Source organism: Podarcis raffonei, chromosome 16 (assembly GCF_027172205.1).
Source record: "Podarcis raffonei isolate rPodRaf1 chromosome 16, rPodRaf1.pri, whole genome shotgun sequence".
Classification (NCBI taxonomy): Eukaryota; Metazoa; Chordata; class Lepidosauria; order Squamata; family Lacertidae; genus Podarcis; species Podarcis raffonei.
The window spans coordinates 22,168,427-22,191,601 of NC_070617.1; the positions used below are offsets into that span (position 1 = coordinate 22,168,427).

The following is a 23,175-nucleotide window of genomic DNA, read 5'->3' on the forward strand; positions in this document are numbered from 1 at the left end:
TGGCTCCTCAACTGGCTGCCCAGGTACACACTGAGGACTGGCAACTTGAAGTGCCTGCTCACTTTTCTTAGGCATCTTGACCTTGAAACTGGCCTTGGACCAGCCAGTCCACCCAAGAGAAGATGCCTCCAAAAAGAGGGCTGTCCCCCCTGTGAGGTAGGAGACTGGGGCACCCTACAACTCACATTCTGTGGGTTTCTTCTCCTTTATGAAGCTCAGTGGAAGGCACATGCATCAAAGCACAAGCTTCTCCTGTAGCTTCCTACTGGGTTTGATTATATGTTCCTCTGCCCTCCAATACGTCATGCCCCTTAACCAGCACATTCTCCAGAGGCTGCATTTTGAAATCTGCCATTCAGGCCACAGAGCAATATTCTCCCCTTGATTAACTGCAAGTCACTCAAGCCGGGAAGATCATCTCGGAGGTCCCTCCCGCTGGCATTTCCAATTGATGTGTCTTTGTGATGGGAAGGTGTGCCAAAGGGCAATCATATCCCTCGCTGCTGCTCCTCTGCCTGTGAGGACAGGGACTTTGTGATTGTAAATTAAATGGGGGGAAGAGAATGAAAACAAGATCTTGCAGGCTCTCGTTGGACCAAGCGTGGCTTCTCGCTGCGCTAGCCAATCAATTGTGACTTTCGAGTCCCTCTTAATGCCTCGGGGCTTTCTAATAGGGATGGATGACTCAGTCCTCTTTGCGGCCCATGCCAATTTTGCAGGTGTTCCTTCACAAAAGACCGCTCCATCCTGATCAGTCTATTTGTGGACCGCAGCAATTTCACAGGCGTTCATTCACAGACATCCGCTACATCTGCAACTGTCTCTTTGTAGCCCTTTTCTGAACTGCCTTATAAGCCTTATGGTGAGAAGGAGAAGAAAGTGAAACTGCCCAGCAAACTCACTCAGAGCCAGCACCGTCCCGCAGCTGAATGAAGCAACCAAATTCAGATGGTACCATCTTCAAGAGCAGTGATGAGGCCACTTGTGTAATGCCCCTGTTTCACATGCAGAAAGTCCCAGGTTCAAACCCCAGCAAAGATTGAGGTGCCCTACTTTGTGGCAAAAGTATTCCCTCCCTCCCCCTTTTTTTTTCTTTGTTCAGCTGTCAGTCTGAAGAAGAGCTGTGGGCAACGTGAAAGCTTGCTCACTCCTTGGTGAATTTCGATTGGGTTTTTTTATTTCTGTTTTTGTTTCTCCACCCCCTCCCCCCCCCCCGCCAGGAATATCTGTGTGGTGTTACTCTGGCTTTGAATGCAATACAGGCAGTCCACCATCTCTGCTTGGAGAAAGGTGCAGCCCTCCCCAATGTACTTTTAACTCTACAGGGGTTTTTTTAAGCATTTGCTAAATAGCATCTTTGTTTCCTGGGTTAATTCATAGCTGGCCTTAGGACGACGTAGTGCTACAATTGTGGAGCAAGCTCTGAACTATTCCCCCAGGGGTGGAGAGCAATTATTGATGCAAATAATTGTTCCCCAATCCCATCAAAGTCTGCTTTTGCTTCAGCCCAATATTCTTTTTCATTGATTCCCAAAGCTCCCCAGAGCCCTAAAATACTAATAATCTCTTTGGGCTGGATTCTTGCGGCAGCAGATAAATGGCTGTGTGCGAGTGCGTGCGCGCGTTTTCTCTTTGCAGACTTTCATGTTTGTGATGGGAAATGCATTTGCAATTTAATATGAACGATTATTCTAATCTTAAAGGAAAGGATTATCGCAGAACTCCCTGCAGGAAACTTAATCGAGGAGAATTGCCCAAAGACTGTCCTGTCTGGCAGGCTGAAAACCTGAACAGGGGCCCTCTATATGGAAAACGAATGGAGTGCCCTGGGGTGGGTGAGAAGGAAAACAGCATGGTTGGCTGGCTGGCTGGCTGGCTGGCTGGCTGGAACCCTAAAAAGGACCACTCCACACAGCAACATTGGCATGGAAAAGGAATAGTGTGTCCTGGAAATAATGGAATGGAGCCTCCTGCAAAAGGGCATGGCTGGCTGGAAACCCTGAACAGGGATTTGCCCCACTCAGCAACATTTTTTGTCATAGGTGCAACTTGTGATTTTCCTGCTCCTCTTCCTTCTCCAGACCTGGTGATGTCTGTTCCCAGCCCGCTCCCAACATCTGTGACTCACAGCATGGCATATCACCCTGACAACTGTCCTCTCTATTCCAGCTTTCCCTTCGGGCTGCTTTCCTGCTTCAAGGAAAGCTATGCATGGCTGGGGCTCCCAGACTGTCATTAGTTGCCATATCGCAGCACAAAAGAACTGCTTGTTTGCTAAATGCTTCCTGACAAGACCATTGGCTTGTGCAAATCTGAAACTGTGTCCTGGCTTCCCAGTGCCCCAATCAATCTGGGGGGTTGGCCACTCGATGCCTCCACCCCCAAGCCCTCATTTCTTAACGGATGGCTTGATTTGGTTTAGCAGCTTTTCATCCCAGCTGCGAAACACAACTTTTCTGGGAGAGAAAGAGGTGTGGACCAGAAGGGGCAATGTGGCAAACGGATGTGCTAAAATTAAAATCTCAGGCAGCCATAGATTCTCAGACACCACCAGGGCACTCAGACAACTTCTGGATTCCTGGATTCGACATCATTTGTCCTCCAGCTTGGTGCTTTAAAAATACAGTAGTACCTCGGGTTAAGAACGTAATTCGTTCTGGAGGTCTGTTCTTAACCTGAAACTGTTCTTAACCTGAGGTACCACTTTAGCTAATGGGGCCTCCAACTGCCACGCAATTTCTGTTCTCATCCTGAAGCAAAGTTCTTAACCCAAGGTACTATTTCTGGGTTAGCAGAGTCTGTAACCTGAAGCGTCTGTAACCTGAGGTACCACTGTAAATAAATGCATAGGTGAGCAGGAAAAATGCTCTTGTGGTTTCCAAGCACTCCTGTAACTTTAGGTAAATGATTCCTTTTTGGAGGTTCCACTAACTTTATGGCTTCCTAAGGAGTGCAGCTTCCCTTAAGTGCCTCAGGTCAAGTTCCTGTCCTGGAAGAGTGGGGTAATAGATGTGGAGCTGTAACAGAATTTGTGTGTGTGTGTGTGTGTGTGTGTGTGTGTGTGTGCCTGCCTGACTGCCTGTGTGTATGTGTGTGTGTGTCAGAGAGAGAGATACTCCTGTCACTGGAAAAGCTGAAAACGAATCTTCAAAACTGCACCCTCAACTACTGCTTTATTACTCCCCACTCTTATTTATTATTGAAACTCATTTGTTTTTGTTTTAAAAATTAATACTTTATTACTGATCTATTCAGTAAGTGGGATGCCTCTGTTATGCCTTCTGTGATACTAAAGGGTTCTGAATGTATATCACAAGTACCCGGGTGTCTTTTGGACTGCTTTGAATATGCTCTGAACCACCTCAAGCACTGTTTTTACAGAACAATCTCATGGAGACAGGAAGGGGGGAATCTGTAGCAAGAGAGTCACCAGATCCACAGCCCTGACAGTGCAGGAATGGAGGAATCTTTGGCCCTACAAATGTTGCTGGACTCAATCCCATCACCCCTGGTCATTACTCATGCTGACTGGGGCTCACGTGTGTTGGAGTCTGACCACATGGGCTAGATCAGTGTTTCCCAAACTTGGGTCTCCAGCTGTTTTTTAGACTAGAACTCCCATCATCCCTGACCATTGGTCCTGCTAGCTAGAGATGATGGGAGTTGTAGTCCAAAAACAGCTGAAGACCCAAGTTTGGAGAACACTGGGCTAGATGGACTGAGTGGTGGCATGGCTTAAAGACCCTCAATGGATGTGGTAACAGACACTTCTAGGTCAGGTCAAAGGCAAATAAAATCAGGATCATGGACAGCTCCCAATGGCTCTGCTATCTCTGATGGCCCTTTGCTGCAACATCTTCCCACTCTCAGGTAGCAGGAGGCCCTGGGAGGTGTCCATGGTCCTGATCTGCTTTGCCTTGTCTTTGACCTGATCTGGACGAGCCTCTGAGATCCATTGCCACTTCCTTTGTGGGCACCAATACCTAGTACTACAGGTTAGGCAGATCCAAAGTAAATTGGTAACAGATGGCAAGATGGCCGTGCTCTCTTGGTCCTGAGAGTTCTCTGCCCCATGGAGCTTGCAATAGAAGCCCTGCCTGCCCCCCGCCCCTGTGAATGTTTCACTGACAAGGTTCTTCTTCCTCCTCCTTGTTTTCCAGCACTGAGGCACTCAGCTGCCTGCCGCTTCCAACAGACAACAAGCACCCGGAGGAGCCATGCCAAACTCAAGAGACCTCTAGCACCAATGGCTGTGTGAGGTTGAAAGACAGCCAGGAGTACGCTAGGCACAAATCATGCAGGTAAGACTCAGGGCCTGAGGCCTCTCCAGATACGGCCCTCTGGGTCACTCCATCTGCCCCTCGGGACTCTCCACAGGCCACAATGCTTCTCCACAGCCCACACCTGCTTTGTACCTTCCTTCAGTGTTTTTCCCTGGCTGGAATGTGTCCTTGAAGTCTGATCGTGCCTCTTGCTTGCCTGGGTGGAGGAGAGAATGGGGCTTAGTTTGTGTGGAAACTAAGCCTCCTGTATAAAGGTAGAATTCATAATAATAATTTATTTATTTGTACCCCGCCCATCTGGCTGGGTTTCCCCAGCCACTATGGGTGGCTTCCAACAAAGATTAAAAATACATTAGAATGTCACACATTAAAAACTTCCCTGAACAGGGCTGCCTTCAAATGTCTTCTGAATGTTAGGTAGTTGTTTATCTCTTTGACATCTGATAGGAGGGTGTTCCACAGGGCGGGCGCCACTACCGAGAAGGCCCTCTGCCTGGTTCCCTGTAACCTCGCTTCTCATGGTGAGGGAACTGCTAGAAGGCCCTCAGAGCTGGACCTCAGCATCCGGGCAGAACGACGGGGGTGGAGACGCTCCTTCAGGTATACTGGGCCGATGCCATTTAGGGCTTCAATGGTCAACACCAACACTTTGAATTGTGCTCAGAAACATTCTGGGAGCCAATGTAGTTCTTTCAAGACCCGTGTTATGTGGTCTCAGCAGCCGCCTCCAATCACCAGTCTAGCTGCCTCATTCTGGATTAGTTGTAGTTTCTGGGTCACCTTCGAAGGTAGCCCCACGTAGAGCACATTGCAGTAGTCCAAATTCATATTTGCTGTTGCCACTTAAGAACATAAGAAGAGCTTGCTGGACTAGGCCAAGGGCCCATCTAGTCCAGCATCCCCTTCTCACACTGGCCAACCAGATGCCCGTGGGAAACCTGCAAGCCAGACATGAGCACAAGAACATCTCTCCCTCTCCTGTGGCTTCCAGCAACTGGTATTCAGAAGCATTGCTGCCTCCAACTGTGGAAGCAGGGCATAGCCTCCACCAAGCCTCAAAGCCATTGATAGCCATGTCCTCCATGAATCTGTCTCATCCTTTTTTAAAGCCATACAAGTTGGTGGCCATCGCTCCTTCCTGCAGGGGTGAGTTCCATAGGTTAACGATGCGCTGTGTGAATAAGTCCTTCTTTTTATATGTCCTGAAACCTCCCAACATTCCGCTTCGTTGGCTGTCCATGAGTTCTAGCGTTGCATCTTTGGCCTCTTCCCCTGCCCAACTCTGGCATGTGGCTCCCCTGGCAGGTTGCTCAGAAAGGTATGTGATCTCAGGCTGACAAATGTCCCCTCCCCAATTTGCTGGAAACCACGCAGGAATCTACCAGCAGATCTCAGCCTACCTTCTGTTTAACCTTTCCATATAGCAGGCACGTTATTCAAGGACCTGTAGGAACTAGGTGCCCTGCGGTCAGTGCCCATCTCAGACCCTTCGAAATGGCTGGTGCAAAAGGCTTTTAGAATAGTATTTGCATTTCTTTTTATTTTAGTTTAGCCTTGCTTGGTAATTAGACCCAGGGCTAGCAGCAAAGGAACATGCCTCCTTAAGTCATCCTTTGTTTTCCTGCTCTCTCTGAAATGCTTTCTGCCGCTTCTTCAATAAAACATGGTGAAGTAATGAGAGTTCTGCCTAAAGGGGACCCATTTGCACCCACGTGTTTTCCAAGAGGCTGGCAAGATGGCTCAGTTGCCGACTTCCTCGCAAAGGGCTTTACATCCAAGTTAAGAGAAAGCTGAATGCTTCGGCTTCCCCGCGGTGCAGTCTTTGCCGCAGTCTTTCAGAGCAGCCTGGATTTTTTATTTTTATTTTAAGATTCTGCATTCCAAGATTGCTTGTCTCTCTTTCGGATATAATAAGCTCGGGTGGCAATTAAAAAGTAGTCCTTGCCATACATTTAAGGCATTGCGTAGGCTTGGACCTCATGTTTTCAGCACCTGAGTGCAAGCACGTCAGGGAGTTTGAAGAGAGTAAAAATAGAGCCTAAATCACCGTACTGCTTCAAGGCAAACCACCCTAAAGAGAGGCCCATAGAACATGCAGCTTCCAGAATTCTTTGAGGGAAGATGTGACTATTTAAAGTAGAATCACAGTGCTAATAATAATATTAATAATAATAATAATTTTTATAATTTATAACCTGCCCATCTGGCTGGGTTTCCCCAGCAACTCTGGGCGGCTTACAGCACACATAAAAACATAATAAAACATCAAACATAAAAAACTTCCCAATACAGGGCCGCCCATAATAAATGCATGGTGTCAATGTGGCCTTAGTCTCAGTGTTGCCCTTGTAGAACTCAGCAGGGAGGAGGATGGGGACAACAGTAGATTTAGTTGGCTGTGGTTGTCATTGGCTCTGGCGCCACCTACTGTTGGACTCCCTGCCTTCCACCCTGTCACTGGGGACAGTCGTGGAGACCACTCCCACCTCTGCTCCTGCTTCCACTGTCTGAAGACCAAAGTCTTTCTAACGGATAAAGGAGGATGAAAAAGAGCGTGAGCCCCTCTCCCTCCGCCCCCATCCTTTGTGGCTTCTTTCTGCTATCGACCGGCCTTTGCTCTTTGTCACTTTGAAGGCAGGGGGAAATGAAGCCTGCAGCGAAGCGGACTGTTGTTTAAAAGGGCCCTATTTGCCAAACTGTCCCCGGAATTAAAGCACGTAACTGTTTTGCTTCCAACTGCTGCAGGAAGGTGGGAGGTGGGGCTGCTACAGATGCCCAGATTTTGAGCTTACCGCTGCATTGGCCTGAAGTGCATTATAGTTGCTTTTCTTAATTAGACTTAGATTGCAATCAGTGAGGTGCAATTAAATCCGCATCAGCTTTAGGAGGCCTCCAAGACGAGACGAAACGCCCAAACCCTCACCAAATAAAGATGAGAGGTGGGCATGAAGTGAGCATATAAACCCCTTAACAATTTGGAGCCAGTTTACCTGCGAGATCGCCTTCCTCCGTAAGTTAGGTTATATGGAGGAGACACAACTCTAATTATGGAAAGACAACACGTTCTTGAATAACAAACATACACTGAGAGAGAGTTCATTGTCTGTGCCAAGCCTGGTTCCTGGAGAGTGACAATTAAGTTTTGCTGGTAAACGCAAAGATTAGTATGCTTCTCTTTTCTGTGGCTGTCATAGAATCATAAAATTGTAGAATTTGAAGGGACCACGAGGATCATCTCGTCCAACCCCCTGCAATGCAGGAATCTTTTGCCCAGCGTGGGGATCAAACCCACGACCCTGAGCTTAAGAGTCTCATGCTCTACCGGCTGAGCTACTCAGGATGTTACTTATTCATTCCAGGTCATGTTGTTAGATGGGAGCCTGTTCCAGGGTCACAGATAGTTCATGAGGGGGTATATTTCATTTTAAGCTTACACCAGCCACACAGATGCCATGATCCATAGAAATAAACCACGCAAAAAGCACCAACTTGAACCCATTGTTACCTGTCGGAATTAAAACATTGGAGAAGGCTGCATCTGAGCCATGTCAGGCCCCAGCAGACTTTGTCTCCATAGCTTTAAAATAGCAAAATGTAAAGGTTAAGGACCCCTGGATGGTTAAGTCCAGTCAAAGGTGACTATGGGGCTGCGGCACACACCTCGCTTTCAGGCCGAGGGAGCCAGCGTTTGTTCACAGACAGCTTTCCGGGTCATGTGGTCAGCATGACTAAACTGCTTCTGGCACAACGGGACACTGTGATGTGCACGAAAATGCTGTTTATCTTCCCGCCACAGTGGTACCTATTTATCTGCTTGCACTGGTCTGCTTTAGAACTGCTGGGTTGGCAGGAGCTGGGACAGAGCAACGGGAGCTCACTCCGCCGCAGGGATTTGAACCGCCGACCTTAAGCAAGCCTAAGAGGCTCAGTGGTTTAGACCACAGCGCCACCCACATCCCCTCTTTTAAAAATAGCCCCCTGTGCTGTACAGGAGAATCAACACAACCTGTGCTTCCTGTCCTAGTCAAAGCACATATAAGTCACCAGCTTGGTCAAGCTGAGGTAGCTGGTCCGCTGCTGAGTTGGTAGAGCACATCGAATCACAGAATTGTAGAGTTGGAAGAGACCATGGTGATCATCTAGTCCAACTCCCTGCAATGCAAGAATATGTAACTGACCTATACGGGGATCGAACCTGCAGCCTTGGTGTTATCAGCATGACACTCTAATCCAACTGAGCTATCCAGGCTTAAAACACATGTGCTGCCTTTGGGGCATAAGATGAACCTTGGGAGCATCCAGCACTTCTAAGAGCGTCTTTCACGAGGACCGAAGGAAGTAGGTAGGGCTAGACAAAGAAGGCATTCCTGGAATTGCGCTCACGCTTTCCAAGAGCAAATGCTCATCTGCTGATAACACGAGCCTCTTAAAAGGTGGCTTGATCTGAAATAAGGTGACTGAGTTCTTTGTAAAGATAGTCCTTGATGCAGATTTTTTTTTTTTTAATAGCACATCACACCACTTATTTTTTTTTAGAAAAGGGAAAAGGCAGCAGCAGGTGCTGTGAGGATCACTTAACAAATCTTCTTTGGGATCTTTGAAACCCTCGCCAAGAGGGAAATAGTGAAGTGGATGCTTTTAAATGGCAATGGACGGCATGAGAGGGACTGTATGTTCTTGATCAAGAACACAAAGGCTGGCTGCCTTTGCTTGCATCATGTTAATATCTCTGCTCTTTCATGCTGAGTGGCTTGCGGTGACTCATCCTTCATTACTGGCTCTGAACCCTGAAATATTTCGGGGTGCCGCTTAACTGAATCTATCTCTCTCTCTCTATATATATATATACAGTGGTACCTCGGGTTACAGACGCTTCAGGTTATATACGCTTCAGGTTACAGACTCTGCTAACCCAGAAATAGTACCTCGGGTTAAGAACTTTGCTTCAGGATGAGAACAGAAATCGCACTCCGGTGGCACAGCAGCAGCGGGAGGCCCCATTAGCTAAAAGTGGTGCTTCAGGTTAAGAACAGTTTCAGGTTAAGAACGGACCTCCAGAACGAATTAAGTACTTAACCCAAGGTACACACATATGGAGAGGGAGAGGGAGAGAAGTTAGACAGGTAGACTGGTAGAATTTATTTCTTTATTGGATCTATATCCCACCTGTTTCTCCAAGAAGCTCAAGGTGATATTACATGGTTCTCCCCCTCCTCATTTAATCCCCATAACATTCTTGTGACATAGGTTAGGCTAAGAGGCAATCACTGATCTAAGGTCGTCCAGCAGGTGCACCAATTCCTAGGGGCAGAGGTGTCTTCAGCCCCCTCAATATGTGCTGGCAGGGGGGCCAGGCTGTGTTCAGAGGGTGGAGAAGGCTGAGCATGGTGCAGTTCAGGCGCTGGCTGCTCCTGAGCATGAGAGAGGAAGCCACGTCGTGCTGGCCCCCCAATCTTGGCCGCAAGGTGGTGCCTCTGTCACCCAGTGAGCTTCTGTCACCCAGAGAGCCAGTGTGGTGTAGTGGTTAAGAGCGGTGGACTCGTAATCTGGTGAACCGGGTTCGCTTCCCCGCTCCTCCACATGCAGCTGCTGGGTGACCTTGGGCCAGTCACACTTCTCTGAAGTCTCTCAGCCCCACTCACTTCACAGAGTGTTTGTTGTGGGGGAGGAAGGGAAAGGAGATTGTTAGCCGCTTTGAGACTCCTTAGGGTAGTGATAAAGCAGGATATCAAATCCAAACTCCTCTTCTTCTTCTTCTTCTTCTTCTTCTTCTTCTTCTTCTTCTTCATGGCCGAGTGGGGATTCAAACCCTCATCTCCCAGGTCCTTGTACAACACTCTAACCATTGCATCACACTGGTAGGTAGGTAGATTTACTCGATGGGCAAATCTGTAATTTTCAGGGTTTCTCATTTTTCCAGGAGTAAGTTGTTGTTATTCTTATTCTTATTCATTAAATGTGCATACCACCCTTCATCTGCAGGTCTCAGGGCAGTTCATAGCACAAAAATACAATATAAAAACACCAAATACATAATAAAAATGGGGGGGGGGGGGAATCCACACTAGTTTGCAAAGACTATTGTTGTTGTTGTTGTTGTTGTTGTTGTTGTTGTTGTATTTTTAAAAGCCCCCATGAAAATTCATGCTTGTGTAGATTTCTCCTAATATTCAAATGTTGGTATGCAGTGTTGCTTAACAGACACCATCTTGCAACAATTCTATAAATTTTATAATATTATTTATTACATAAATGTTAATAATTATTGAAATTGTATCAATTCCATCTGATACAATGCATTTTTGTATCTTTGCTCTCATGTTTGCGCTTCCACACACCCTTTACCCAAAAAGTGTAGGCCTTTTTGTATGTATTGCTTGGCTAGAAAACTAAACTGCTTTTTTTTTTTGAAGTCCACCTGAAAATACTGACGATTTCTCATGAGGATAGGCATATTTTTTGCAGGTGTTTGTAAAGCAGCTTTCCCTGTTGGGATGCATCTTCAAAATGCTGCTTTTACTCATATCTGCGTTTTTATGGCTACTTCCCCAAAATTTGCTTGGCTAGAGAACTGCAATGCAAAATTCAGAGAAATGCAACTCTCAAAGGATGGTAGTGTTTCAGTTTGCATACTCTTCTGGAATGAGCAAGTTAGGTACATCCTCCTTTAAATGCTAACTGAACTGCATATCTCCCCTATCCCTTACCCCTGGGTATAGGGCAGTATATAAATTCTAATTATTATTTATTTATTTATTTATTTATTTATTTATTTATTTATTTATACCCTGCCCATCTGGCCGGGCCTCCCCAGCCACTCTGGGTGGCTCCCAACAGATGATTAAAAATATGACAAATCATCAGACATTAAAAACTTCCCTAAACAGGGCTGCCTTCAGATGTCTTCTAAAAGTCAGATAGTTGTTTATTTCCTTGACATTTGATGGGAGGGCGTTCCACAGGGTTGACTGGTTGGCTGAATTTATATCCCACCTTTACTCCCAAAGGAGCCACAGGCAGCAAGCAGATACATAATTTAAAAATAAAAGCATTCTAAAATGCTTAAAACATTCTAAAAGAAATTACAATTAAAAATTAATTAGGCGGATGCTCGTACTTTGCAACCATTATCCTATGCAAATTAGAGCCTGATTAATTTATTTTAAACATATTTAGTGAGAGGAGCCAAATGTATAAGTCTATTATAGAGTTGTTAACCTTGATAAATATATATGAGTTGTTTTATACACACACACCATATAGTGATCACAGGGTCTATGCCTGGGTCAACTAATTCCTCCTAAAAGTTAATAATGAGGGTGACAGGCACACCTTTCTGAGCATTCCCCAAACCAGGGAGCCACCACTGAAAAGGCTTTGACATGGGTCAGTGCCAACCAAGGCAGCTCCCAGTGGTGGCACCACCAAGCCTTAGAGATATATATATCACACACTACCTTTCCTCAAGCTCAAGGTGGTTTGCAACATAGAGCTAACTAAAATTACTACTCAGAAATAATTCTCTCGCAGTGCTCAGTTGAGCTTACTCTCAAGTAAGTGTGCATGGGATCGTGACTTCAGGTGCTCTTTCCTGAGCTGTTTTTGATTTCCTATATGTACATATGTATGTATTCAGTTCATACCCTACCTTCCAATGAATTCAGAAAGGCATGTAGGCACTTATCAGTGCTAGCTAGATCCAGAGCTGCCTGGATATGGCAAAGTTGACTCATCACCTGCCTTGAGGCCTTGCCTGGGGTCGTTCCTCACACAGAGGACAATGGCATTTTGCTTCTTGGTTGTAGGCTGTTCTGAGCCTTTCAGACAGGGCGAGGTTTTTAAAAAACCTAAATCTAGTACATAAATGAGCCTCTGTTATAGCTGGAACAACCCCCTGTGATTTTTTCAAGGGACTCTTGCAATTGGCCTTACAGTCCGATGGCCCCTGGACTACTGCAATGTGGGGCTGCCCTTGCCCACAATCTCGTGGCTCCAGCTGGTGTAGAACGCAATGACTTGCCTGCATTTGGGGAAGATGACGAATAGCATGGGGCACCTCAGCAAAAACCTCTGTGCACGGGGAAAGGATAGAGGGATGCCAGAGGCCTTCTCCACTCTCACTTCTGCCTTTCTGGCAAGAGCCTGGCAGAGCCTTGGATAAGGTGACCAAACCTCCATCAGTTCCACACCACCATGTCCCAGCCTTGGGATTTGCAGCCTAAATCTCCTGTTTATGTAATTGATTGCTATTTAATAAACATTGCCAAGTCTCTTTTAAAAATAAATTAGGCGGATGCCCGTACTTTGCAACCATTATCCTATGCAAATTAAAGTCTGATTAATTTATTTTAAAACATATTTACTGAGAGGAGCCAAATGTATAAATCTATTATAGAGTTGTTAACCTCGATAAATATGTCTTAAATAACTTGGTGCCAAGCCAGTTAACATACAGTAACTCTCTCATTAGATCTGCAATAAATCCCTGGAGGAGACAGTTAATTTCAAGCATGGCTAAATTACCCGGAACATGGCAATTAAACATTCACCCTACGTTATGGATCTCCCGCAAGACCCCATCCTTCACAGGAAACCGTACTTTGGGGATCAGAACTGTCAAGATGCTGACAGATGGCCGTGATTGACATATGAGAACATGAGAACATAAGACGAGCCTGTCGGATCAGGCTAGTGGCCCGCCTAGTCCATCATCCTGATCTCACAGTGGCCGACCAGATACCTGTGGGAAGCCTGCAGTCTGGACATGAACACAACAACACTTGCGATTCCCAGCAACCAGTTTTCAGAGGCCCATTGTACTACTGCCTCTGACAGTGGGGGCAGAACACAGCCATCTTGGCTAGTAGTCATCATGCAAACTTGATATCTTCTCTCTCTCTTTCCCTTCCTCTATCCAAAGCCCATCCTGTACTGAGGAATTCACACCACCTCCTACCAAGGGGAAGAAGAAAAAGAAGAAATCTACACGAAAGAAGAGAAGGAGGTGAGTGGAAATCCATCACTGGCTTCTTTCTGCACCAGTGTCAGGTAGCCAAGGAACCAACCCCCACGGCAGGTTGCCAGGAATGGATAAGACAATGAAAAGTCCTTACCAACTGCTTTTTATTCAGTATTTACAGAGAGAGGCTTGGGAATGCAGAATCTTGGAATAATAGCGTTGCCCCAATTTAGTCTCCATCCCCTCCCTCTCTCCGACTTCCTCATGCATCATCGCTACAGGTGCGGAGAAGTGCCCTCTGCCTTTGAGTTCTTTGCTCTCCTACTTTTAATGCTTGCTGGGTTCTGGGAGATGAGGGGCCTGGAATGCTCTCTAAAGATGCTGTGTCCATCAGCTGTCCCCCCTCTGGTGCTTCTTCTTCCTCCTCTCCCATTCTTTCCCAGCTTTTCCCCTCATCTGCCTCTGAGCTATGACCTCCCTCAAACCCCTGCTGTAATTCTGAACAGTCACCTTCTTCTCTGGAAGGGTCAGGATGGGGAGGCGGTCTCCACCATTCCTCCTCTGCCCAGTCCCTAACACCTGGGGGTATAAAGGATAAATAAGGCAGTCTCTCAAGCCAGTGTGGTGTAGTGGTTAAGAGCGGTGGACTCGTAATCTGGTGAACCGGGTTCGCGTCTCCGCTCCTCCACCTGCAGCTGCTGGGTGACCTTGGGCCAGTCACACTTCTTTGAAGTCTCTCAGCCCCACTCACCTCACAGAGTGTTTGTTGTGGGGGAGGAAGGGAAAGGAGATTGTTAGCCGCTTTGAGACTCCTGAAGGGGAGTGAAAGGCGGGATATCAAATCCAAACTCTCTTCTTCAAGTAGCCTGTGATTTGAGGTTTAGGCCTAATGCCACCAAGTGTATCACACAGCCACAGTTGCCAGGGAGCCATGATGGGTTGCCAATAGGGATCTCAGAAATTACGGGTTTCCCAAAGGCCTCTGGTTGGGTACCCGTGGGAGGGAACAGTGGGCTAGGTGCTCCTTTGGCCTGATCCAGCAAAGGGTGTTGCAGGGGGGTTGGACTAGATGACCCTCAGGGGGTCCCTTCCAACCTTACAATTCTAAGATTCTGTGACTTCTCCCTAGGTCTCCGTCCTGCAGCCCCTCCCCACTGAAGAAGAAGAAGAAAAAGAAGAGCTCGAAGAAAAGAAAAAGAAACAGGCAAGTCTTTCTTCTGCTGTGCTCCCACTCCTGAAGGCCTGCCAAATTTCCTCCTACTCAAGAGGATTCCACTGTACCGGTGGTTCCAGATTTGGGGAGAGATGTTATTGGTCCTTCTGCTCACCATTGCCTGCTCGCTTGCCTCCTACCCCTGGCCCCAATCCCCACTGTGGCCAGGAGGGAAAGGCAGGGGAGGCTGGTTAGTTAGAGTAGACCTGTGGGAATGTTCAGGGTGGCAGGAGAGGATATATTGTTTATTAATATCCTTCCTAACTTCTGCTAGCAAGTTCCTTTACTTAAAAGAGTGCATTCCCCTTTAAAAAGCAGAAAACTAATTGCAAACTCGCGCGAGTTTCTTAAGACAATACGCAATTCAATCTGGCTTGTCCAGATTGAAATGTGTTCTAATATTTTCCTGGTAAGGCCCCTTGAATCCCGCCTAAAAGAATAAAGACACCACAGTCTTATTCATAAGCAATAAAAAGCAAGTTTACTCACGATCAGGCAGAGCACAGTGTGATCCCTGAAGGCAGGCTTAAGGCTTAAAGTTACAAGCATATACAGTGGTACCTCGGGTTACAGATGCTTCAAGTTACAGATGCTTCAGGTTACAGACTCCGCTAACCCAGAAATAGTACCTTGGGTTGAGAACTTTGCTTCAGGATGAGAACAGAAATCGAGCAGCAGCGGCGCGGTAGCAGCGGGAAGCCCCATTAGCTAAAGTGGTGCTTCAGGTTAAGAACAGTTTCAGGTTAAGAACAGACTTCCGGAATGAATTAAGTTCTTAACCCGAGGTACCACTGTACAAACAGGTTTACCCCATATGTGGGTTGACCTAGCAACTGCAGTTAGCAGTCCGGCAGTTCACAGGATGAAAGGGAGATGGAAAAGGGAGAGAATGGCAGCATGCCTTGGCCTTTTACCAGGTCTGGAAAGGTCGCGCCCACCCACTAGTCACATGCAAGGAAAGATGCTCCAGGCCAGGAGGAACAGGAAGTTTTGACTGGCTGGACCAAACATTCCCTTGCATGTCCACTCTAGGAAAACAAGGAATGTTGTACTTTACTGCTTTCAGTGGATTACATCCCACAGGACCATCCCACCAACCTCAGCCAGACACACGCATCTATCTTCTTGCTTTCTCTGCTGTCCAGTGGGTGATGGAGCTGCCTGGCAGCTTCCTCTGCCTTAGCCTTAAAACGGGAACCCAACTGAATCTCTCTATTGTCCCTAGGTTTGGCAAACTTTTATAAGTCGCCAGGAACGGTCATGGAGCCAAGATAAAATATGAGCTGCCTTGCTTGGTTCATTTTTTTCTTTTTTTAAATTAGTATGATTTGCAAATATAGCAAACAGAACATCAAGCTGAAATACATCATGGAAAAGTCATAAGCTCAAGAGGAGTAAAAAATACATTTTTAATAGAACTTAAAAACTAATGAATAGTATAAAATATATTCCATGTTGGGGTGCAAGTTTCGTATTGATACAAAATAAATTCTTATAGATTTGGGGGGACCCTCTTTCCTAAACCTTAGATATTAATAAATGGTAAGATTTTGATGATTTGGGATGGGAAGGAAGAAGTGCAAGCTGCAGAGGAATGGACTAGCCTATGCAAAATGACCTGGCCAAGCTAGGGCCAGGAAGAAACAACACAGGGCCCTTGAGGGCCATTAGCAATGTGAGGGAAGTCCCTCTTTGCCCTGAGGTGTGAACAGAGACTGCGGATTTGGAAGGTTGCCAGGATAACTGGGTGTGAGGTGACAGAAAAAGAGAGTTTCTTAGCAAGGTGTTCTGCAGGGAAGAAGAAAGGAGAAGAAGGAATGGGATCCATCTTGGGCAGACTGGCTGCTTGCTGGCTGGGAGAGAGGCCTTGGACTCCAAGGCTACACTGCTGTGGGGTACAAGCCCCTCTTGAAATAAGCATGCTATAAGATCAGGACTCCCTCCATGCAGACCGAAGGTGTAAATCGGGGAATAAACCTTATTTCTTAAAGCTACAGCGGTCTCTGCTGTGTCTCAGTTCTCCAAAGGAACACAGATCCTGGGTGAGTTCCCGGAACCTCATGGCCTCTTGCCACTGCTTGGCAGAGAAAGGGGGCGGCCCCCAACTTTTGTAACACTATTAAGTATTCATAAATAGAGATAAAATCATATTTAGGAGGAATGTGCCAACCATGAGATCAAGTTCCTTCCAAAGTTTCCCACTTCCCCCAGCGTAAGAAAAAGCCACATATTTGGTAAGTTACAAATTGGTTTACTTACAAACTCTCCAAAGGTCTTGTTCATGTGCTATTCCATACATCTGCATAGGCAGCAAAACGTAGCTTAGTTACAAAGTGGTAAAAGTTCCTAAATTATTAGTATAGGAACACAAGAGTGGCTGATGAGAGCCATGCGGCTGAACTGGAGCAACCAGCTCAAACTTCTTCACAAGTTCAGCTTCTTAAGTTGACTGGTAAGGCTTGGTAACCTTCTTCCTCCCAGGGTGAGGGGAAGTGACCTCAGCTAAGCCGGGCAGGACAGCTTACTCTATGGCATTAACCCTTTCAAGAATTAATTAGGCCTAAACATGTTGGTTACCTGAGGCTGGTTTTCCCACAAAATGTTTGCTGATTCTGCCAGTGATGCTCTTGCCTGGTTTAATCATTTATATTTTAATATTAATATTTTGCATTTTATGTTCCAGGTTTTCTTCAAAGAAGAGAAGACACAGGTAAGGATAGTGAGGGCTTTGGGGGGAAAGCTTGCCTAAACTGTCTGGAATAATTCTAGAATCACAGGCTGAACCAGCTCACCAGTGGTCAGTGGAAGTTGGCCATTTTGGTCCGGCCAGATCTAATGGGGAAGGCCCCTAGTTGCTGATCCTAGTTTCAGCATTCTTCCACTGCTCCTGCCAAAGGACCATTTTGGGTATTGATCTGATGCCACGGCATGTTAGCGTTTGTAAGAAATTCATCTTTAATGTGGCAGAACCCGCAGGTTGGAACTCCCTGAGCATTGACATTGGGCTAAAAACGTTTTTGTTTAGAAAAGCCCACCCGAAACAGTGTTTCCCCAGCATTTTAATGCCTTTTTTAGTTCATCACTTGTTTCAGGGGGTTTTTTAATGTTCCAAATCATGGGTGGGCAAACTAAGGCCCAGGGGCTGGATCCGGCCCAATCGCCTTCTAAATCTGGCCCACAGATGGTCCAGGAATCAGCCTGTTTTTACATGAGTATAATGTGCCCTTTTATTTAAAATGCATCTCTGGGTTATTTGTGGGGCCTGCCTGGTGTTTTTACATGAGTAGAATGTGTGCTTTTATTTAAAATGCATTTCTGAATTTTTTTGTGGGGCATAGGAATTCGTTCATTTATTTTTTTTTCAAACTATAGTCCGGCCCCCCACAAGGTTTGAGAGACAGTGGACCGGAGCCCTGCTGAAAAAGTTTGCTGACCCCTGTTCCAAATAGTTGTTTTTAATTTTCTTACAATTTTACGGTTTTACTGCTCTGAGGGTAGGGGTTTTTTTGAGGGGGGGAATGTTTACCATCAATGGTATATAAATTGTATGAAATAAAAATAAATAAATAAACGAGCACAGTGGCGCTCCTACACGTTTACGTGCCCCCGTTGAACTTTTACCAGCTCTCTAAATCGAATGGTCAGTTACTCGTTCATTAGCTTATACCTTTTTTTCCCCCCCACCCTCTTATTTAGTTCCCCAAGCCCCAAAAGCAAAAGGAAGGAAGAAAGAAAACACAAGAAACAGTAAGTGGAGGCAGTCGCTATGTACGCACCAGCGTTCGTGGTTGATTTGTGCATGCATGCAAATTGGTGCGTACATTGGTGGGTGGGTGTCGTTGGCTCAAGTAAGCTCTTTGGCTAAAAAAAAAGCAGAGGTTGTCCCAAAAGAAAAGAAAAATCCATATTATAGCAATAAAGTCATACCTCGGGTTGCGAACGTGATCCGTGCGGGAGGCAAGTTCGCAACCCGCAGCGTTCGCAGCCTGAACCGCCGCGTCTGCGCACATGTGTGATGCGATTCAGCACTTCTGCACATGCGCGTGACGTCATTTTGCATGGCAAAGACTGTTCTGTAATTGGAGCACTCGCAGGCCTGTGTTTCCCAGTTGTCAGTGTTGATACAGACAGTCTTTAAACCTCTTTTGTTGACCCCCAGCACCACACTTTCCATTTTTAAGTTCGGAATAGAGTAGTTGCTTTGGAAGACGATCATCAGACATCTGCACAATATGACCAGTCCAATGAAGTTGATGTTGAAGGATCATTGCTTCAACACTGGTGATCTTTGCTTCTTCCAGTACACTGGTATAAGTTCGCCTGTCTTCCCAAGTGACGTGTAAAATTTTTCGGAGACTCCGTTGATGGAATCTTTCAAGGAGTTGGAGATGGCGTTTATAAGTGTTAATAGAAGAGGATGGAGCTGAACTGCTTCTCTCTCAAAGGCAATGCCACTGCCACCTGCCGGCTTTGCACAATGACTTTGTGGGTGTGTGGCCCCCAGGGCCGTCTTAAGCATAGCCAGCACCATGGTGCAAAGCTCCCTCCGTCCCCCCCCCCCATTTCCCAGAGTTTTTTAGAGAGGACGGCACTGCTGGCGGGGCTGGAGGAGGTGGGCAGTGGCTGAAGGGCGGCTCCTTCGGGGGGGAAGAGGTGGAGGCTGGATGCGGTGGGTCCTAGCTCAGCTGGCCACTTCGTGCCACAGTGGCCACAGCAGACAGAGGCTCCGGGCGCAGCCCTGCTTCAGCGCAGCATGGCGGAGGCGGGCGGAGGTGGCAAGCTGATGCCGGGAGGCACCGCGTCCAGCCTCCGCCTCTTCGCTGGTGCCCTCCAGAACTTGGCACCCTGGCACCCTGCACCACTAGTCTCTATGGGTAAGACGCCCCTGGTGGCCCCCACAATTACTGTATTTTTCACTCCATAAGACGCACTTTCCCCCTCCTAAACAGTAAGGGGAAATGTGTGTGCGTCTTATGGAGCGAGTGCAGGGGGGAGGCAGGCAGGAAAAGCCCCCAAGAGCCACATACAAGCTCAGTGATGGGCTGCCCTTCTCCCTCCTCGGGGAAAAGCCCCCAAGAGCCACACACACACTCCACGCAGCTCATGAAAAGCCTATATGTATCCCAGGCTCTGCTCAGTGCTCCCTTTAAATAATTTTTTTTTCTTGAATCCCCCATCTAAAAACTAGGTGTGCCTTATGGTCACATGTGCCTTATGGAGCGGAAAATACGGTATATTACCGTATTGGCCTGAATATAAGCCACACTTTCCCCCCAAATTCTGACCGTGAAAAGTTAAAATGCAGCTTATATTCGTGACCTTATGGTATGCAGCCAGGAGTGTGGGGCAAACAGCGCCAGGAGCGCGGCAAAGCAGCTCCCGCCCCGTGCGTAGTTCCCTTGTCCTCTCCCCCAAGGCCGGGAAGGGAGAGAGTCAGGAAGGGGAAAGGCAGCCAGCAATGCAGCGTGCCCCCCCCCCCAGTATGCAGCCAGGAGCAGCGAGGAAGGGGGCGGCTTATATTTGGGTATTTTTTCTTTTCACCACTCCAATGTTAAAGGTGCAGCTTATATTCGGGTGCGGCTTATATTCGGGCCAATATGGTACACCCACAGCCCCCTGGACTTGGCTCCTATAGCTGTGTGACTGCGCTGGGCTCCTTTAGGAGGAAAAGCAGACCGAAAAATGGTTTTATTTGGTTCACAAAACTTATATACCGCTTACTTGACAGATGACCGCTAAAGCACTGGGGAATTTCAGTCTTCCCCTGGAGAATATGGGGCAAAGTGGCCAACTCCGTTTCTGTGAACTTTGGGTACAACTGTGGATCCAGCTGTAATATTGTTTGACATTATTTTAATACTGAAGGAATCGATGGGCTTATTCTGTTCAACATTCCTCTTTCAACCCATTCCTTGCTCATCAATACGAACTAACAGCAGGGTCTCATTCAACATTAAGTGAGATGATGAAAATAATAATAATAATAATAATAATAATAATAATAATTATTATTATTATTATTATTATTATTATTATTATTAATAATAATAATAATAATAATACCCCACCTATCTGGCTGAGTTTCCCCAGCCACTCTGGGCAGCTTCCAATCAAGTGTTAAAAACAATACAGCATTAAATATTAAAAACTTCCCTAAACAGGGCTGCTTTCAGATGTCTTTTAAAGATAGGATTGCTGCTTATTTCCTTCACATCTGAAGGGAGGGTGTTCCACAAGGCGGGCGCAACCACCAAGAAGGCCCTCTGCCTGGTTCCCTGTAACCTCACTTCTCGCAATGAGGGAACCGCCAGAAGGCCCTTGGTGCTGGATCTCAGTGTCCGGGCTGAACGATGGGGGTGGAGACGCTCCTTTAGGTATACAGGTATACAGATGAAAAGGAGAGGAGATATGAGAGCCATCTTCAAATATCTGGAGGGCTGTCACATGGGAGATGGAGCAAGCTTGTTTTCTGCTGCTCCGGTGGGTAGCACCCAAACCATAGGTTTCAAATGAGAAGAAAGGAGATTCTGACAAAATATTAAGAAGAATTTTCTAGTGGTAAGAGCTGTTCAGCGGTGGAATTCTTTTGTTGCAATTGCAGGGGTTGTGTCAGAGCAAGTCCCTCTCTGACAGCAGACACAGAGAGACAAGGGAATTGAGGAAGGGGAAAGAAGCAGTTAGCCGCAGGAATGTGAACATTGTACACACAGAGACATAGGGAGAAAGAACGCAGAGGCTAAGCTCAGATAGTGACACAGACACGGGAATACAGGGAGTGCCATCTCCCAAATCTCGTAGAATCACGAGATCAGCCGAGAAGCGCGAAATTAACAGGAAGAGAAAGTGGGGGTTTTCCTGTTGGGGGAAAGGGGGAGGAGCTCAGTTCTGGCAACGCTTTCGTCAGAGGATGACTGAATTAGCTGAGCTCCGACCGGGGCTTTGTAATGGACAAAAAATCTGAAACAATTAACTACCGGAGTCGTCTCATGTGAGGGGGGTGGAGAAACCCCAAGCCTGACAGGTTGGACCCAATAGCCCTTGAAGCACCTCTACAACTCTACAGTTCTATGATTCTACAAAATCTTTTGGAAAATTTTTTTTCAGAGGGAAAAATGGGTATAGATAGATTAGATTAGATAGATAGATATAGATGATAGATGATAGATAGATAGATAGATAGATAGATAGATAGATAGATAGATGATGATAGATAGATAGATAGATAGATAGATAGATAGATAGATAGATAGATGATAGATAGATAGATGATAGATAGATATAGAGGTGATGATAGATAGATGATAGATAGATAGATAGATAGATAGATAGATAGATAGATGATAGATAGATATATAGATAGATGATAGATAGATAGATAGATAGATGATAGATAGATAGATAGATAGATAGATAGATAGATAGATAGATGATAGATAGATAGATAGATGATAGATAGATAGATAGATAGATAGATAGATGATAGATAGATAGATAGATAGATAGATAGATAGATAGATAGATAGATGATAGATAGATGATAGATAGATGATAGATAGATAGATAGATAGATGATAGATAGATAGATAGAGATAGATAGATAGATAGATAGATAGATAGATAGATAGAGATGATAGATAGATAGATAGATAGATAGATAGATAGATAGATAGATAGATAGAGATGATAGATAGATAGATAGATGATAGATAGATAGATAGATAGATAGATAGATAGATGATGATGATAGATAGATAGATAGATAGATAGATAGATAGATAGATGATAGAGAGACAGACAGAGAGAGAGATACAGTGGTACCTCAGGTTACATACACTTCAGGTTACATACACTTCAGGTTACAGACTCTGCTAACCCAGAAATAGTACCTCAGGTTAAGAACTTTGCTTCAGGATGAGAACAGAAATCGTGCTCCGGCGGCGTGGCGGCAGCAGGAGGCCCCATTAGCTAAAGTGGTGCTTCAGGTTAAGAACAGTTTCAGGTTAAGTACGGACCTCTGGAACGAATTAAGTACTTAACCCAAGGTACCACTGTATATAAAACCACTTCCCAGAGGTGTTTTCAATCAAATCCCTTTCTTCCCACAATTTTGCTGCCTGTAAATATTGCAGAGCAGCTTCAGCAGAAATTCCCCTTGCAGGGGTCAAGTATGGAGGCTCGCACCAAATTCTCAATTGGTCAAACATTGTCCAGTACAGGACAGAGTTCTAAGCATCTGCCAGAGCATTTCCCCTAGGACACACACTATATGGCCAAATATACATCTTTTTGCCACCCCCGCCCAGCACCACATCATCTCCCATACAACCACAGTCCTTGAAAACACTTACTCAACCCAATTTTATTAGTGTACATATTAGAACCCTCCTTGTACCTTATATGGAGTTGTTTTCCAATTTACTGCAGCGTTCTGCCATTAGGTTCCTCCTTAGCTGGTTCTGACAAGTTTGCAGTCAGGTCGGATTCTTGCGTACGTGACACTAGGTTCACTGATAAACCAATTTGACAGGAATTCCATGTCACAGCCTTCCATAAACAGATGTCATCCAGATGTTGTTGGATTGTAACTCCCATGGGCCCCAGCCAGCAGGGCCAGTGGTCAAGAACGAGGTGAGTTGTAGTCTGACAACCAGGCTGGGGAAGTCCATTGTAGAGGCTTTAGGAAAGCTGTTTTCATTTAGCCCTACAACTGATGAGCTGGC

General features: G+C 46.1%; 1 protein-coding gene across 1 annotated transcript in view; it reads left to right on the top strand.

Annotated features, from left to right (window-relative positions):
* SRRM4 (serine/arginine repetitive matrix 4) overlaps positions 1–23,175 on the top strand; it is a 130,885-nt gene that overhangs the window by 70,308 nt on the left and 37,402 nt on the right. Inside the window, 6 exon segments of the mRNA XM_053369775.1 lie at positions 4,161–4,301; positions 13,204–13,287; positions 14,372–14,446; positions 17,139–17,165; positions 18,152–18,202; positions 19,036–19,124. Coding sequence (XP_053225750.1) covers positions 4,161–4,301; positions 13,204–13,287; positions 14,372–14,446; positions 17,139–17,165; positions 18,152–18,202; positions 19,036–19,124 — 467 coding nt within the window.